The 18,986-nt window shown below is 30.4% G+C and overlaps 2 protein-coding genes across 2 annotated transcripts; one reads left to right on the plus strand and one right to left on the minus strand.

Annotated features, from left to right (window-relative positions):
- The first annotated feature begins 7,506 nt into the window (after positions 1-7,506).
- On the plus strand, positions 7,507-11,763 carry LOC133807361 (probable prolyl 4-hydroxylase 3). Its single transcript, XM_062245627.1, has 8 exons — positions 7,507-7,864; positions 7,976-8,060; positions 8,765-8,862; positions 8,964-9,061; positions 9,928-10,057; positions 10,158-10,345; positions 10,447-10,541; positions 11,520-11,763. The coding sequence occupies exons 1-7, from the start codon at positions 7,674-7,676 to the stop codon at positions 10,518-10,520; spliced, it is 864 nt and encodes a 287-aa protein (XP_062101611.1). The 5' UTR covers positions 7,507-7,673; the 3' UTR covers positions 10,521-10,541; positions 11,520-11,763.
- A 1,385-nt stretch (positions 11,764-13,148) lies between these two features.
- LOC133807360 (RNA pseudouridine synthase 2, chloroplastic) lies at positions 13,149-16,787 on the minus strand. Its single transcript, XM_062245626.1, has 8 exons — positions 16,390-16,787; positions 16,164-16,307; positions 15,537-15,764; positions 15,231-15,433; positions 14,551-14,629; positions 13,668-13,843; positions 13,455-13,557; positions 13,149-13,269 (listed from the first exon to the last, which is right to left on the minus strand). Exons 1-8 carry the CDS (start codon positions 16,756-16,758, stop codon positions 13,261-13,263), a joined length of 1,311 nt encoding a protein of 436 aa, XP_062101610.1. The 5' UTR covers positions 16,759-16,787; the 3' UTR covers positions 13,149-13,260.
- Between the last annotated feature and the right edge of the window lie 2,199 nt (positions 16,788-18,986).

Consider the following 18,986-nt stretch of genomic DNA (forward strand, 5'->3'; position numbering starts at 1 on the left):
GCTTAAACAAAAAAAACGAAAATAAGATCTTACTTTAACAGTAGAAAAAAATTGTGAAGCAATCTGAACGGAATGCTCCAAATCAGCCCCCAACTCCTCACCAATATCAACATTTTGGTAACCCCCAGAGGAATGGCCATCAAAAAAATCCTAAAAAATACAAAAACCAGCAATTTTTAAACAAAATAGAACCAAAATAGACATCATAAAAGGGAAACACACACCACAACAGAAACCAGTTACCTCCGAAGAAGCCTCAGCATGCATAGGATCTTCAAACTCTCCACCAACATTATGATTACCAGCTGCCATAGATGCCTTAATACCATCCAACAAAGATATAACAGAAGCAAAATCAGATGCAAAGGCTGCCTTCAATTCAGAAATTGCAATCAATATAGACTTCTGCGAATCTTGCACTTCAACCAATTTTGATTGAATGGCAATAAGATCCTGATGCATATCTGAGGAACTAGCAGCATCGTCATCGGGTGGATCTGTCGGTAAAAACTTGCTTTCAAAAGACAACCCTCTCAGAATAGGCAGTCTCATTTCTTCAGTAGTAGGCATTATGACATTAACATCATACTGCAAGAATCAAATTTTTTTTTTAAAAAGCAGGCAACACAAAAATAACTGTGACAAAGTAACTAGTTACCCAACTATAAAACAAACATAATAAAAAAATAGAAAGAAAACGACAAAAAAAAAAATTGAAAAAAAAAACAAAATCAATACCTCTTCCTCCAACAGAACGTTATCAACCAAATACTGATATGAGACACTTCCCCTGCTTGTCCAATTCAGAATCCTTGGAAACAAACAATTAACCCGTCTACACAAAGCTTGAGAACAAGAGGGAATTGTCTCATATATCCATATAAGGAAAGCAATAGGGAAACCATAGCACTTATAACTATAGTTATCCAGTGATCCATCAGCTTTCCTAGGAACACAATCATACATGGCGTTCCTATCTTTCAAAACTGCCCGCATCACACATCTAGTTCTTTGCCACAACACTTTCCCAAAAGCAAACTTCTTCATCTCAGCAAAATTGGAATCAACCATGGCAAAGAATGAGTTGTCAACACGAGTCTCAGTTTGAGTCCCGAACAAAAAATTGGCTAACAAATGAACAATAGCCAACTTAACGACAACCTCATCACCTTTCTTCTTCAAGTTTTTATCATTGAATGCACATGCAACCTCCTCTTTCCTAAGCTTTTCTTCCTTCCTGGGTTTACCTTCGTACAACAGAAAAAGAGATTTCCTAAGCCCTAAATCAGCCTCTTTGAACATCCCGAAGTCAACACTGCCCACACATTTCAAACCAGTAATCAGGGAAAACTCACTGATTGAGAACCTAACTAATGTGCCACCCAAGTTAAACCAAAACTCGGATTCTTCATTTTTTTGATAAACCTCCCGAAGCAAAACACTATGAAATAACTGTGCCTGAAATGTAATATCAGGCATATCCAAAAAGTGACCAAAAGGAGTTCTTCGAAACATTGCTTTTTGTTTCGAACTTAAAACTGCCTTAATCTCACTAATAACAGACGGCTTATTCCACTGTTGGACTTTACTTCCAAAACGCCTGTCAGGTTTAATTCTGAAATGCGCATCCTAAAAACAAACATGAGAATCAATTACACACTGATAACATAACAGTAAACAGAATAAAGAAACTATGAATAATATGAAGGGGGGAAAACAAACAAGGTAACTAGGTACCTATTATAAAACAATAAATGTAAACAACTAACTCGGTACCTATAAATCCAACAAAAAAATATAAAAAATAAAATAAAAAGAAAAGTGGAAAACATACAGAAAAATGAAAAGTTAACATTAAACTAAACAAAAATTATACAATAAAATCAACACAAAAGTAACTAGGGACCACATGATAACACATTACAAGACACTAAAACTTAAGAAACATAATAATATGATTAAACCATACAAAGTAAACAGGAACCACAGAAAGAAAAGCAAGGCCAAACACATATAAACTATTAACTTTAAAAAAAAAAACACTAAACATCAACAACTAACTAGGAACCTAAAAAAGCCAAAAAAAATTATAAAAAAAGAAACAGTAAGGGCATAACATAGATAACAGGGAAACTTAAAAACATTAAAATAACAACAAATGATAAAAGTAAATCAATTGAAAAAAACTAGGGACCACATGAGAACACATGACAAAAAAAACTAAATATAATCATACACTTAAACCATATCAAAGAAACAAAGCACCACAAACAGAAAACAATACCTCTAGAATGCACTTTGAACTTTGTTTTATATGTATGTTTTTCTAGTTACCTAGTTACTTTGAACTTTGTTAAATGTCGAACTGGCAATGTATGAAATCAGTAGTATACGTCAAGGAGTATGAGCAAGTTTTATCATTATTTAATTGACAAAACCACACACAAATACACATTAAGATATTTATATATATATATATATATAAACATGCTCTAAACTTGAAGTTACAGCAAGTCAGAGCCAATTTCATCATAATCTAATATAAAGATGAAGGCATATGATATTAATCATATATGTGGGAATTACAAATATCATATAAGATTTCCCTCAAGGGAAAGATGCAGCAAAAAGGAAAAACATACATATAAACATAGGAAAAAAAATCAAGGTAACTAGGTACCTTAACTCTACTCTGACGATCTTTCTTTGTCCCAGCAGCAGTTCTCTTGATCCTTGAAGAACCCTTAACTTGAGGGGAAGAACGCAAACAGCCATCAACACTTGTTGATGAAGAACCAACATTACCTCCCTTAAAAAACATAAACATAAATACAAAAATTGAAAATATGAACAATGAAAACAACATACAAATAAATATACGATTCCAACTCAAAAAAACAAAAATCAAACTAACAACCAAACCAAAACACTGAAAGAAACACGATACCTTAACGTTAGCTCCTGCATTGTCGGCAGGAACCGTCGGAGTTCGAGGAGAACGGCGCATTCCGACAACGATCAAGACAGTTCACCAAAATTTCTGAAAAATGCAGTCGACCAAATTCCTAAACAACAACTACGATGACCGAAAACAACTCCAATCACACCAAAATACTCATCAACAAACCCCGATCACCAAACCCAAACCGCATGCAAACAACTGAAAAAAAAAAAAAAGAACGCTCGGGAAACAAAGGGAAAAAAACTGATCGGAAAAGGTAAAGTAAAAGAAAACTACCTTTGTAAAATTTTAAAAAATTACATAAAATAAAATTACCTAACTACCCCTGGAATTAAAAAATAATCATTAGAAACAACATATGGCATAATAAGACATCTTAACAAAAATATGGGAAAAAAATACCACAAAAGTGATAAAAAAGTATAAAAAGCCATACAAAAGTTAAGATGAAAAAAAGCCATATTTTTGAAAATATCAATTAAAAGTCCATATAAAATGTAATTTCCACCTATTTTATTTATTTATTTTTTGCTTTTGAATGTTTTCTTGAAGTAGTACCTGAACTTAACCCGACATCAGATTAAGGCCGAAATGGATGCATTTTACAAAAAATTAGGTTTTTGGGACTTAGAGTTGTGCGAGTTTTTAGGTTTTGTGGGTCAAATGTTCACCCCTACAAGAAATCATAACAAATATATCATTAATAATTATAAACGATTATAATGTTAGACATATATATTTTTATGAGTAATGCTAGACATACACTTATTTTATTTACTCAAAATACATACAATAATCTGACATGTATCTTAACCCACATAAAAAAAAATAGTGGATCCCACAATAAAAAAAAATTGAATAGTTTAATATGCATATCACATCATTGTGTATATTTTAAGTATGTAGAATAAGTGTGCACCTATCATTATTTATATTTTATAGATTGAAAATACGCTATAAGTAGATCTTTAAGTGGTTCTTTGTAATAGTAGTCTTTTTAGATATAATAGATACCCAAATATAAACAATAGTACTCCAATAATTTCTGATATTCATTTTTTTAGAGTAGCTAGTTAATATAAAGAGCTTTCTAATTTTCTTTTTAATAATTTTTTTTTAAGAATTATTTAATAATAAATAGTAATTCAAATTTGTAAAAAAAATTATTAAAATAATTTTAGCAAAAATAAAAAATATATTTAGAATGGAGTTAACAAAAGTGGCTTCCTAAGCTATTTTAGTTTAAAAAAAATTGCTGCAAGTGGTATTGCATGTATACTTTGTGGGTATATAAAGTGTGTCTATAGTATTAAGGATATTTAAGTTATAAACTCAGGATATAGAAAATAAGTTAAAACTTGTATAAAATATATGTACAAATATATCTTAATGGAAATTATGTAACTCACCAAAATCACCCGGTAAATTTGTAAATTAATCTCGTGATTTCAAATAAATTACATCTTAAGTAAGTATTTATATTATTGATGTGTATTCTTTTATAATATTTATAAGAGAATTGCTAAGGGGTACTATTGGTGTCCAGCACCATAAAAATGTGGCATACTACTATTTGTGTAATCCAATATCGGGTACCACTTATTTGAATTTAATAAGTATTATGAGTATTGCTAACCAATCATGGAGTGCTACCTCATGTGGTGTTGAGCACCTTAAGATATCAAATAACATCACCCTATTTATAAATAGCTATATATCAACCCCTCTGCCATATTTTATTCACAATTTGACACTTAGACAAATGTATTTACATGTTTAAAATCTTATATGAACAAATTGTATAGATATGTGGAAGTCCTAAATGCAGCAACAAAATACGTCTAATAGAACCACATCGATCATTTAATTATCTTTTATTTGGCAAGTTTTTTTTACTAGAATCATAAAATTCTAGTCAAACTAGATAAGATAAACTATTAATACAAGACAAAAAATAAATTTATACAAACATTATAACACAGAACAACTACATCTATATGAAATATTTATATAAAATATAAAGATGTTTCACAAAATAATAAATCAACTAAATCTATATGAAATATTTATATAAAATATAAAGATGTTTCACAAAATAATAAATTAGTATGAAATATGAATATTTATATAAAATATAAAAATATTATTTAGGAAAATTTGCTATATAGTTTGTTTTGTTACACTTAAATGCCTATGTAAATTTTTTTGCGGCAAAAATGCCTACCGTTACACATTTGATGCAGTCAAAGGTTCCTAGCGTTAAATCTCAGTTAAGTGTGACTTTGACCTGCATAATAACTATGTGGCAATTTCTAATTGGCTAGAAATAATTAAATATATAAAAATAAATAAATTAAACACTAAAAAGCAAAAACAAAATCTTAATATTAAAAATTAAATTAAATCTAATTTTTTTAAAATCACTAAGCATTAATTTTTTTTTAGTTGGAATGTAATGAAATTAAATATGATGGAAGAATCTGAAATGATTTCACTTTCTTTAGAAAGAAAAACAAATCAAATATATGTTATATTGCTTTAATACTAACTCTCAAAATCAGTGAGATTTGAGAGACTATCAAACTTGCCTATAGCTGGTGTGCATATCAAGAATTAATTGCTGCAACCCAAGTGGTTCAAGAGGACCTGAATCATCTTCAAACAAATCTCAAAACTCTTGTTCATCACAGTTGCTAATTACTACAAGAATAGGAATAAAACTCTGAACCAAATACCCAGATCCAAACTCTTGTTCCCATCGACTTCCTCTCCTTCTTCTTCTGCTGCCTGAATATCCAAACCAAACCCCCGTCAGCCTCAAACCCAGTCGGACCCCAAACCCAAAAAAAAAATGTGCTTATTCACATCAAACACAAAGGCATATCATCGTTGGTACTAGGGCTTGTGCGTGAAGTCGTCGTCGTCGTCGAGGGGTTGCAAAAAACACGATGATGGGAGCAAGTTTTTTGGGTTCGGGATCGATGAGATAGTTGGGCTTTGTGGGTTCGGGGTCGACAGGATGGGGTTTCCTGGGTTTGGGGTCTGTCGTGGATGGGGTTTTCTGAGCCAAGGAGTTTGACGGGATGGGTATTCAGGAAGAAGAAGAAGAAGAAGAGGAGGAAGTCGATGGGAAGAAGAAGTTATTTTTCTTTCTGGGTTTGAGGTTCGACGGAGGTTTGGGTGTGGGTATTCGGGAAAAAGAAGAAGAAATGGAGGAAGTCAATGGGAAGAAGAAGAACGATAGGGAGGAAGAAGAGGAGGAAAAAATTTAAAAAATATATATATTTTCTATATTTTGTTTTTTTATAATTATTTTTTATTAATTTTTTAATGAATTTAATTTTATATTGTTAATTAGATTTTTAAATTGTTTTTAAAAATATTTAATAATTTTCAACTAATTAGAAAGTGACACGTAACTATTAAAGTCAAACTTAACTGAGATTTAACGTTGAGACCTTTGACTGCACCAAATGTGTAACAGTAGATATTTTTGCCACCAATAAATTTACATAGGCATTTAAGTGCAACAAAAAACTACATAGGTATTAATGACGCAAATTTCTCTATTATTTATTATCGAATAATTTTTTAAGCCGCGAGTATTCTTATATATATATTTTTTAAAATAATATTATTTGAAATCTTTAATTTGTAAGTTATTTTGTAAATGATTATTTATTTTATTTTCATTACCATAAAAAATACTGTATTTCTAAAAAAACAATTTTCAAAAAATTGGATAGAATGTTTTGGAAACGACAATCTTTCGGTAAACGACAATTATAGAAGATAACTACATAAAAAGAAGATTGATGAAACGACAATATCTTGAAAAATGATAGCAGATAGCAGCAGAGGCATTGTCGCATCATATATTAATGTTTCTTACAAAAAGAGGAGAATTAGGAAGGTAGGCATTCTGATAGGAGATTTAGGGAAGTAAGAGAAAGTCAAGAGTAGATAATGTTTAGTCAATTTTATTTTCTGCATTTCTTTTTAATATTATTATATTTTCAGTGTAATTTTTTTTTTAAACGATGGTGTATATTGAATTTATTTAGAATATATTATCAATTTTTAAAAAAATTTAAATAATTTACAATATAAAAAATAGAGTTGAAATATGTTATTTTCTACCAGTATAAAAAAAATTATAAATTATTTAAATTTTATTTTTGATACTTTCAATTATTTTAAAAAAATTTTAAATTTGTAAAATATTATAAATAACCAAACCAGAAAAAAAATTCGCACAAAAATCGAAATTGAAAACAGGAGAGAGAGTATATGGTACGCCCAAATATAAAATGTTAATTCATGTAATTACTTTTTGCCCCTGATGTAGAAGATAGACTTGTGTTTTTTAATAGTCAACTATCGTTTCCAGTTTCTAATATCCAAACATGGTGCAGCACACAATACCAGTAAACCAGGAGCGTTGTAATTTACCAAAACGCCCATAAATGACCAACTGATTTCAGGGGTAATTGGTAATTATCTCTCACGCAATTCAATTTTTTTTAAACTTATAAATATTGGTTCCGCCCTCCGAAAGACCCAAGTTCTATTAAAAAAATCAATTTGGACTCTGTCAGTTCCGTGCAGAGATTTATACAATTCTTACCGGCGAAAATTCAAACCCCACACGTTGAAACTAGGGTTTCTGGTTTTCCAATCGAGCTTTTGTGTCTTGGAGCTACCTTCAACAATGGCGAAGGGGCGTTATACTCGATTGAACGGTAGAAAATGGTCGACGATCACGCTCGTCTTCTCTGTTATGTTCACGTTATCGGTTGTTCTTCTGATGCTTTTGGCTCTTGGAATAGTATCACTTCCGGTCAGCTCCGACGATTCTCCGCCTAACGATCTCAGCTCCTTCAGGCGTAGAATTGTGGAGAGGTAAAAATACATTTTACTCCTAAATATTTTCATGATCTGATAGTAGTTGATATTTCTAGTGTTAATGCCGATTAGATTGTAATCGATCGACATTTTAATTAATTTTGCCAGAGGTGGTGGTTTGGGGAAGAGACGAGAGCAGTGGACTGAAGTCCTTTCTTGGGAGCCAAGAGCTTTCTTGTATCATAATTTTTTGGTAAATTTCTCAATATTAATTATTTTATTTCGTTGAATTAGGAGCTTGCCTCTTGTGCCAAATATAGTTTTAAGTAACATGTTTTGAATGCGATTCTGGCGATTTCTCTCGTCTTCTTCTTTTTCTTGGTCTGATCTGGTGTAATTTTGTGAATTTAGAATTTGTTATTATCCAAACGAATAGCGTTGATCTATCGATTTTGTTTTATTGACTTTCTCGATTGTGCATAATGCTACTTTAATCTGTTTTGATGGTATCTAAATGAAATTTTCCAATTATTGTGTTCCGATCCGTAGTAGAGTTTATCGCCCTTGCAATTAGGATGAATACACTTCTGCATTGAATATTTCTTATTAATATTCAAATATTTCTAGACAGGAGAGTAGTGAATGGCATCGTCTTTATAATAAGTAGAATTCAAGTAACTGCACCAAGTTAATTTGGAAGGTTATTCATCCTTTTTAAAACATTGACTATGTAACATAGTAGATATAAAAGAACATCTCATTTCTACCAAAATTATGTCTGTTTTATCTCACCTTGTTGACGGATTGTTGACATTAATCTGATCCAAACTAGGGGCACTTTTCTCTTTGCAATTAGTGGTGAAATTTTTAACTTAGCATGTGTTTTATTTTACTGGTTGTGCAATAAACGGATAATTCTTGCTCAATAATTTTAGTTCTTGAAATCATTTGAAACAGTCGAAGGAGGAATGTGAATACTTAATTAGTATTGCTAAACCGCATATGGCAAAGTCGACAGTGGTTGATAGCACAACTGGACGTAGCAAAGATAGCAGGTTTGTGTTTACATCTTTCTATTTCAACTTAGTTATGAATTAGATGGATGAAGACGGAGGTGACATAGCTGTTGTTCTGTTTGCATGAATACACTATGCAGGGTCCGCACCAGTTCAGGAATGTTTCTCAAGAGAGGGCGTGATAAGATAGTCAGAGATATAGAAAAAAGAATAGCAGACTTTACATTCATTCCTGTAGGTATGGTATTAAAAAAAGGACAAAGAAAAACCACTTATGTTCCACATTTATGAGTGTCCATATGCACAAAAGCCCAATGTTACTCTTCTATTTAATTTTGACTTCTTACATCTGAAATATAATTCTTCCCTTTAAGGAAGAAAAGATGAAAACAGAGCTTCTTTCTATTTTTTATTTTAAATTTTTATGCTTACTGGACAATTAGTTGGAAGTTTGTTAGACCATCGATTTTTGTGGCCATAGACATGCTCACGCGTCTGCAATAACCTTCTTCAACTGTTTTTCTTCTCTTAAAGCTTTTAATGTCTTCAACTAGTTAAAATGTCGTTGGTAGCTGTGGTACTAGTGCACTTTCTGAGGTATAATGTCGTTGTTATAGGTTTGTGATGCAATTTATTAGTTCCACTAGAAATCCACATTCGCATCTTGTAACTGATTTTTCTGTTTAGTATCTTTATTTATATTTTCCATCATTTATTCATGATCCTGGATATGGTAGGTATGTGTTCAAGGCAATCTAATTTCATATCATAAAATTATTTCATGTAAAAATGGTCAATTCATTCCCAAGTATAGAAAACATCAAAACACACAAAAAGGATTGTTTGAAGAAAAATTCACATTGTACACTGATTACGTACACGTGACATCTTCAAACTGCTTTCACTTTTTTATTTTTTTCATAAAGAAAGTGTATTTAAAGTGTGGTTGAAGCAGTAACTTTATTTTCTTCCATATGATCCTTGCATCGATTATTCATTTTGTCATTTTTATTTTCTGTATCCGTTGATGATGTTTTCCTATGCACCTTTTGTAGTCTCTTTATCACAAGCTTATCATATCTAAGCTAACATTTGAATTTTCAGAGCATGGCGAAGGACTACAAGTTCTCCACTATGAAGTCGGGCAAAAGTATGACGCACATTATGATTATTTCCTCGACGAGTTTAACACAAAAAATGGAGGCCAAAGGGTTGCAACTGTTTTGATGTATCTGTAAGATGCTAATTAATCTTTTCTAATGTTTAATGAATCTACTAAAGCATTTATATTTGTCGTGTCTTTCTAATGTTTTCTCTACTGCAAACAAACGCAGGTCAGATGTTGAAGAAGGTGGCGAGACAGTATTTCCTTCTGCCCGGGGAAACTTCAGTTCTCAACCAAATTGGAATGAATTATCTGAATGTGCAAAAGAGGGACTTTCAGTGAAACCAAAAATGGGCGACGCTTTACTATTTTGGAGTATGAGACCTGATGCAACTTTAGATCCGTCAAGTTTGCATGGTTAGCAACAATCTAATCTAACTTTCGGAACTCAGTTCTTTTTTCTAGTGCTGATTTTAGTAATTTCTAATCGTTTTTTTTTAAACCATGTTTGCTGACAGGAGGATGCCCAGTGATCAATGGGAACAAGTGGTCTTCTACAAAGTGGCTGCATCTTGAAGAGTACAAAATATAAATTGTAGCAAAGCAAGTAGAGGTACTTCTTTATACCTTATTCAACAACAACGTTATCATTTTTTAATCAAAGCCTAATCCTCAATTTTTTCTTTCCCTCAACACGTCATTCTTTATACCTTATTCAACAACAAAATATCATTACTAAGTTTTTCTCTTTCCCTATTAATAAACAGTGTTAATATGAGAAGACATTAACGATAAATTTGATAGTGTATATTAATAACCGACTTCTCGTGGTCATGGGGCATGTACTTGGTTGTTACTACCCATAAATAGTTTGATTTTGTATAGATTTTGGCGTGATTGATTCTGACCTGATCGATGATGATGATGATGTCCATGTCATTCTTTACCATGTTTTTGACATTCATTGTGAGTTCTAATAATATAATAAGCATGTAAGATGTCGTATCACGTTAAATTCTTAATTTAGCTTGCGCAATTTCCAGCTTTTGTAAAAGAAAGAAAAATTTCCCTTTATGTATGTCGAAAATAATTGATTGAATTTCTTAAGACAATTTGGCCGTGGCATAAATTTTTTAGGTGAAATTAAATTGTCGAAACATATATGATACATGCATGAAAATGAATTTGCAAAAAGCCATCTCAAACTTTTGAACATATGATTTTGTGCACATTTACTATTCGAGTATTGATTAAATTAAATATGGCATAATTATTCAAATTAATAGATTATATGACAACAATTTTGTTCTGTTTTCTTGTGATTTTACTAATAAAATGAATGATTAAAAATAAAGTCCTACTTTTTATTTGATTTATTCAAAAGGTTGACAAAAAAAATTGTCACGCAGATAATGACGATATACCGCGTCAAGTAATGTTGGACAACATAAGATGTTGCGTGACAATATTTTGTTAAAAAAAATAGTAAAATAAACAATTTTATTTAATGATTAAAATTGATTTCAGCAAATTTTTATCTCAAAGACACAAGACATCAATCTAATAATATGCTCCACATCAAATTATGCAGGGATATACGTACTCTTTTTTGAGGAGCCCGGTACCAGCAACATTCGTGCTTGCTTGGGGATATGATGACCGGTTTTTGTAAATTACCCAACAAAAAAAAAAAGATCGAACCATGTATTACTTCATTTTCATTTTTTTTAATCTTCTCCCTCATTCTTATTCTTCTATACATATATTTTTTTCTCTTATAATATGTCAAAAAATTTAATCTTCTATTAAATCTTTTATCTAATAACTTAAAATTATAGCTTGTCATGAATTGGAGGGACAATGATATCCATCGATTTCTCCTGCAATTTATTGAATTCAGTTAGAAATATGAGTAATTAAATTTGTAAAAATAAAATATAATGTAATGTAATTAATTAAGGTGCTTGCGGTTAAATATTTTCTGAAAACATTAAACCAAATGTTGGTTATATTAATTCTCCTGATTAGTGTTTTTATTTAGAGAAATTATAGGAAATGTCCCAAAATAAAGACATGACCAAAATAAAGGCATGAAAAAACTAATGTACTTATTTTTAAAATTATAGAAAAATAACATTTTTACATTGTTGATTACCTAAATTATTTTTTTTATAATTTATTTATTTATTTAATACTGTATGACTTTAATATAGTAGTATATATATACTAGTTTTACTTAATTAATTTTTATTTTAAAGTTACATTGATTTGTTAAGTTTTTTTATAAGTTGTTGGTATATATTTTTTCAATTAGTGTATATATTTTTTGTGGTATAATATATAATTTTTTTTTTGATATTTAATTTTTATTTTATTACATACATAGTGGTAGTATCTAATTTCGTATCATGGTATATACATTTTAATGATAGTATATAACTTTGTTCGCATTGTATATACATTTTTGAGTAATAATTTTGTAAGTTTTGATAATATATTATTTTTCAACTTAGTATATATATTTTGTAGTATGGTATATCATTCAACATCCCATAAAAAAAACGGAAAAAAAAAATCAAAATAACTTTAAAATAAAAATTAATTAAACAAATATAATATACATATACAATAATATTAAAATATTTATAATAAAATAATAATTTGTTAAAGAGCATGTAATATATGATATTAAAGATATGATTAGACTATTTTACTACAAAATTAAAAAGACATTTATTTACTTTCATTCACCGTTAAGATCATTTTGCACCATCCTCATATATGGCTTCAGAATCTGTCCTAAAATAAGTTACGGTTTAAAATAGTCTTGATTTTTTAAAGGATTTTTAGACAAACCCTCTTTCCTGAGAATATACCATATTTGTTTAGAATAAATTTTATAGTACTTTGCGCAAATTATATACGAAGATCATAACAGATATCTATTAAAAAAAAGGACGGAAATGTGACAGAAAATCCATATTTATGAAATGGATAAGATGAATAATATCTAATCATCTAATAAATCATAGATCTAATCTAACTAATACATCCAAGAAACTGGGATCAAATGACTTTTTCAAGCTCAGTTCGAGAACCTCGCGTGTGTTACCCATTTCGATACATCGATCACTATATATAAATAAGGTCAGAATATTTTTAACAAATAATTGCTAAAGAAAAATTACCTGTTTACTTCAGTTTCTTTTTTCCGATAAGGATGAGATTTCCAAACATGTAATGCTAACAGGCATTTCATTTAGGGACCAGCTCACCAAGGCACGGCATATGAGCAAATCTCAGAATTGTCATAATATAAGACCGAATCAATCCTAAGCAGGCTGCAGATCAAACACCCCACACGTAGAACAAGCAAAGACAATTGGTTAGTCGGTGCAAAACATTCAAGCATTAAACAATAATTTATGTTTTCGAATTTAGAACTTTCTACAACATTTTCATGTGCAAAGCACGCGACTGGCAGTATCAGTGGCAATTCAAATGAAGCATTATATAGGAGAAATACCTTAACTGTGCTAATTTTACGAAGCTGGCCCAATATCTTGGCAAAGTCCGGAGGAGGTTGGCATGTGAAGTGTATGTTCTTCCCTGTGTATGGATGCTTAAACCTGCGGGAAAAAAAAATCATAGGCTTTATTACCACTGAGTTGAGTACCACTCTTATCAATCGACATCAAAATGGAAAAGCCATGATGCAAACATAAATATATCATTTTACCCAAGAGCCAGAGCATGGAGAGAAGGCCTCTCGAATCCAGAGACTAGCTTTAAGAGTTGACCATGAATGTCAGAGGGAGTTCTAGGCCGAAGCAGTGACAAAGCCATGCTCTTAGTCCCTCCATACACTTCATCACCTAACAGAGGAATTCCCAAGTACTTTGCATGTGCACGGATCTACTACATAAAATGGAGAATGAATTTGAGCATATAATGCAATACCAAAGATTTTCATTAGAGCAACCAGACGTTTATTCTTGTTTTAAGAACCATAAAAAGATTTATTTATAGGTGGAGGCAAGCAACTATTCCATGATGCACAAAATTGTTTTAGTTGATGCAAAACTTCCCAAACGCAGCACAAAAACATATGCCGATTAGTTAAAAATACAAGTGTTGTAATACAAGAGAATTTGATACAGGGGTGTGTCTTTTGCCCCCTTTCTAAATGAACCCCTTATAAAATATTGAATAATAAATTATTTTCTCAACCTTACACTTAATTATTCATTAGATTTAATATATAATATTATATATTTTCAACTAAAACAACAATAACACATATGGAGAAACACACTCTTAGTTTATTTTAGAAGGGGGTGAGTAGGGAAAATAGAGTGTGCCAACAGAACCACCCTTTATAAAGCATGCAAAATTAATATTCCTTTTTAAATCAAACGAAGACAATCTAGCAATCAATGAATGCCTAATTAGCCATTGTAAAACAGCCATTCTTTCACAATTTGGGTACAGAACCGAAATTCCATTTTTATCAATGAATACCACTTGGCATCAGTTGAAGTGTCCAGGTACAAGGTTTCAGTTAGCAATGAATGAGCATGCATCATATAAACTAAATGTATACAGCTAAGTTCTACAGGTACCTGATGAGTGCGACCAGTTTCTAATCTCCACTCGACCAATGCAGAACCACCACCAGCTAGTATTTCAATTACTTTATACCTGCAAAACGTTCAACCAGCTCTGAAAAATGCAACAAAGCCTGAATAAAAAAATTCCTCCACTAAATCACATGCAAGTAACATAAAATCTTCTGAAATTGTTAAACAACTAATAGACTTGGTAGACGTTGAGTTATCTTATGATATTGTTAAATGTTAAGATAACTTACAAAACTTAGTAGACACTAGGACAAAGACAGAAAGACATGCTACTTAATAGTACAGGAAGGGTTCTAGAACAAAAAAAAACACCACTCTACTATATTGAGAGTTAAAGTTATGCTCCGATTGCAATGTGATCAAGATCCTGATAGCAGAAACTCCTACATATTCAAAAAACACACGCGCAAGCGCACACACCCACACACACAATTATATATGAAAAGTTAGAATCTTCTTGCAAAATTGTCGGTCATTTCTAAATAAAAGAATTGGCTACCATCATGGCAGCCTTATTGCTGTATTATATATCTGAAGAAATTGATGAAATCCTGACTAAAAATATATTAATCATCAACTTTTAATACATAAAACCCATGATAAACTCACAAATTACAGTATATTAAGAAAAGCATAGAATAGAATGAAGGATCACAAATCACCTACTAGCAGCATGCCGAGCCTGTTTACTATTATTTGCTCCTGGTATAGCAGCCATTCGAATCCGGTTATTTGAATCACGACCAATTGGAACCTCAATGCGTCCAGAAAGTGGGGAGGGTACTCCAGAAGTAAGACTAATGTATACTCTCTGAATAGTGTGTAGCTTGAATTGATCAGATAAATGTGCATGAGAATGTTCGTCCTGCCATACAAAGAATAAAGACTAAATAGTTAGACACAACAGCAAAATTTCATGTCAGGCTCACAACAATGGTCATCCATGACTTGATTTGCTTAATCATCACCTTTGCAACTACAAGCAAACCGCTAGTGCCTTTATCCAATCTGTGCACAATTCCAGGACGAACCGATGCTCCAGATGTGTTGTGATCTCCAGAGGTGTTTTTAAGCTCATCATCCTCATCATCAGATAGAAATTCCTGGTTGGAATATTCAACTGTTGGAAGCGAGCAATGATGAAGAATTCCATTCACAAGTGTGCCCGTAGGATTGCCTGGTGCTGGATGAACAACCTAAATCATAGTGCAAAAACGTGATTCAAAACTTTTATCCACCTTAAAATATATAAGAATTTACTGATAATTGAGCTATATCAGAAGTCAGAAAAGCATTTAAAACTTCTTCCTCCGAAAGATTAAGAAAAACGCAGAACCAGTCTCAGACAATCTTCAAAATAAATTTTAAACCGCAAGAATCTTAGCTTTTTTTTCCCACCAAGCACACAAACCTAGGAATTACGATCTGATCTAAACAACGGATGAGATTGAATAAACTTCTCCCATCATTTATTTTTAAAGACAAATATATCGTCTTATTTAGTATACATTCTTATTTATATATATATATTATATTAAGAAATGCGTATAGTTGACAGACTGAAACCTGATTGTAAAAATACTGGCTGACCATACCATGTGTGGAGGTTTGTTAACAACTAGTACACTATCGTCTTCATAAACAATATCCAGAGGAATATTTTCAGCTTCGGCCTTCAAAGGTCGCAACTCGGAAATTTCGCAATTGATTTCGTCGCCAGCTTTCACATTGTAAGAAACCTACAATTACTCCGGCGAACAAAGTATAAGCGAGAGAAAAGAGACAAAAAAAAAGTGAATCTCAAGGAAGGAACGGAGTTACCTTATCGACGACCTGGCCATTAACCCTAACAAGCCCCAACCGGATACTAGACTGGACACGAGCTCTACTGATTCCACTAACGCGAGAAGAGATCCAAGAATCGAGCCTAACTTTAACAGAATCGATCGGCACCGTCTCCTCCAATCGCACACCGGAAAAATTAGAGAGAACTCCGACGAGAGCGTCCTCGTTGCCGTCGGATAGTGAAGAAGCGGAAAAGCTGGAAAGGAGCCTGACGGTGATCGGAAACCTAGAAGCAGAGAGAGAAGAAGGAGGAAATGTGGGTTTAGGAGTAGGAAAGAAAGAAACGAGAGAAGGAGAAGTGAGAAAAGCTTTTGTAGAAGAAGTAAAACCACAGAGCCAGGGCATTTTAACAGATTTGAGAGGGAAGTTATCAACAAATCACTCTCTGTTTTATACAGAGGGCTCGCTACTTGTGTAACGCCTGTTACTGTTTTGTGTGACACAAACATGAAAATCTATTAACACGTCACCCCTTTCCTAATTAAACAACATAAAATTTTAAAAATTAATTTTTTTTTTCAGCAATGAATAATTAAAAAAATTCTTAATATATACAAAATTTCTTATTAAAAAAATATATTAATAAAAAAATTCTACAATATTATTCAAATTTTATAAAACTTTATTTAATAATGAATAAATTATATTTTTGTGCATTAAACTATGAACAATTCATATCATGCCTTCCGAATAATTCGCAGTGTTAAAAATTCTCCCAAAATTTATAAGTTCCTGAAATATGATATTTTTGTTAGATTTAAGGGAATTTACTTATTTAGTACTCTGTGTTTTTACAAAGTATCATTTTTATATTTATTTTTTCAATAATGCTTATATGGTACTATGTATTTTAAAATTATACATATTTGATACCCTAGACTCTTATTTGATAAATAAAATTTTATCAATGTGACTAAACTGTCATAAGTTATATGTAATTAAGTAATTAAATTTGAATTTGGAACTCATATAATTGAGAGCAGTTGATTAAATTTGTAAAATTTTATAAATTAAATTTGAGTTTATGGTACTTAATATGTACGTTTTTAAAATATCAAGTATCAAATAAATAAGATTTCAAAATATAAAATGTCAAATGAGTATTATTATAAATACAAGTATCAAAATAATATTTTACAGAATCACAACGTACCAAATAATTACATACCTTATATTTAATTGAAAAAAGAATTACACTATGGCACAAGTGTTTCATAACATGTGACTTTTGACTGGTTTTTGTGGAGTACCAAAAAAAAGTAACATTTAGTATTTTTGTGGTTATTATTTGCTTTTTTTTTTTTTTTGGAGTATTTAAGTATCAATAAAATAAAAGTTGTCATATTTCAGCAGTAAATTTCCATATAATATATTATACAATTATCAACCACTATTTCAAAATTCAAACACACATTTCACAAATAATACAATGTTAATATATAGACATAATTTAACATCAATCATTCATAAAATCCTTCACAAAATTAATTTTTTGTTTTAATATTATAATATTTCACACTATAGTTTACCATACTCATGTATTACAATTTAGATCATTCAACACTTATTGAGGAGTCGTTTTTATTATTACTTTCGCTTTTTTTCTTCTCTAAATTCCGAAATGCAACTTTTTTTAGTAGTGTGAATATTTCAATTTAAACTTTGGAGAGGATTTTTGAACTTTTAGTTTACCATTAGAATTACATTCTATTAGTTTGTCAATCTATTCTATAGTAAATTGTAAATATTCTTTTTTTATTAACTACAAAATTGTGATTAAAATAGATATGCAAAATTAACTAATCTAATAGCTCAATTATTATATATACTTTAACGCAACTTATGCAAGTTGTTCTTTTTCTTATTTTTATTTTTACTATCAAACATTTTGATATTCTCCACTCCATTGATGAAAGTCGTGAAGAAATCCCATTATTTTCAATTTTATATCCTAATTATATATAAGTTATCCAATACATAATTAAAAAAAATTGAAAAAAAAAGTCATTATGTTATTAAAATTAAGAATATTAAAATTTTATATTTTCGTATTACTTTTTTTTACTAAATTCATAGTAGTATATATTTACATAACCAATATTCCATTTTAATTAGTTTTAGATGTGGGACGAAAACATGGTTATTTTAATTAGTTTTAATTAAGTGTCAATAAAATGAAAGTTGTAATATTTTACCCACAAATTTTCTTATAATTCCAGATATAAGTAACATGCACGCTTTCTTAGTTTTATTTATAGGATTTATTGATTATTTTTATTAAATTTATATTAATATCATATAAATTTCAAATAAAAATTATATTTTAATTAAATAATTTATTTATTTTTGTTTAAGTTTATGTTTGTTTTAGTTTTTGAATTTGAGAGTGACAATAAAAAATTATATATTATATGTTTAATGTAATATTAAATATTATACGTAGATTTTAAATTTCAGTTTCTTGTTAGTTTTAAAAAAAAAAACAATTTGTTGCTAATTGACATTAGATTATATTATATATTTAATATGATATTATTATAATAAGTAAGTTTAAGTTTAATTAAATTTTGTTT

Source organism: Humulus lupulus, chromosome X (assembly GCF_963169125.1).
Source record: "Humulus lupulus chromosome X, drHumLupu1.1, whole genome shotgun sequence".
Lineage (NCBI taxonomy): Eukaryota > Viridiplantae > Streptophyta > Magnoliopsida > Rosales > Cannabaceae > Humulus > Humulus lupulus.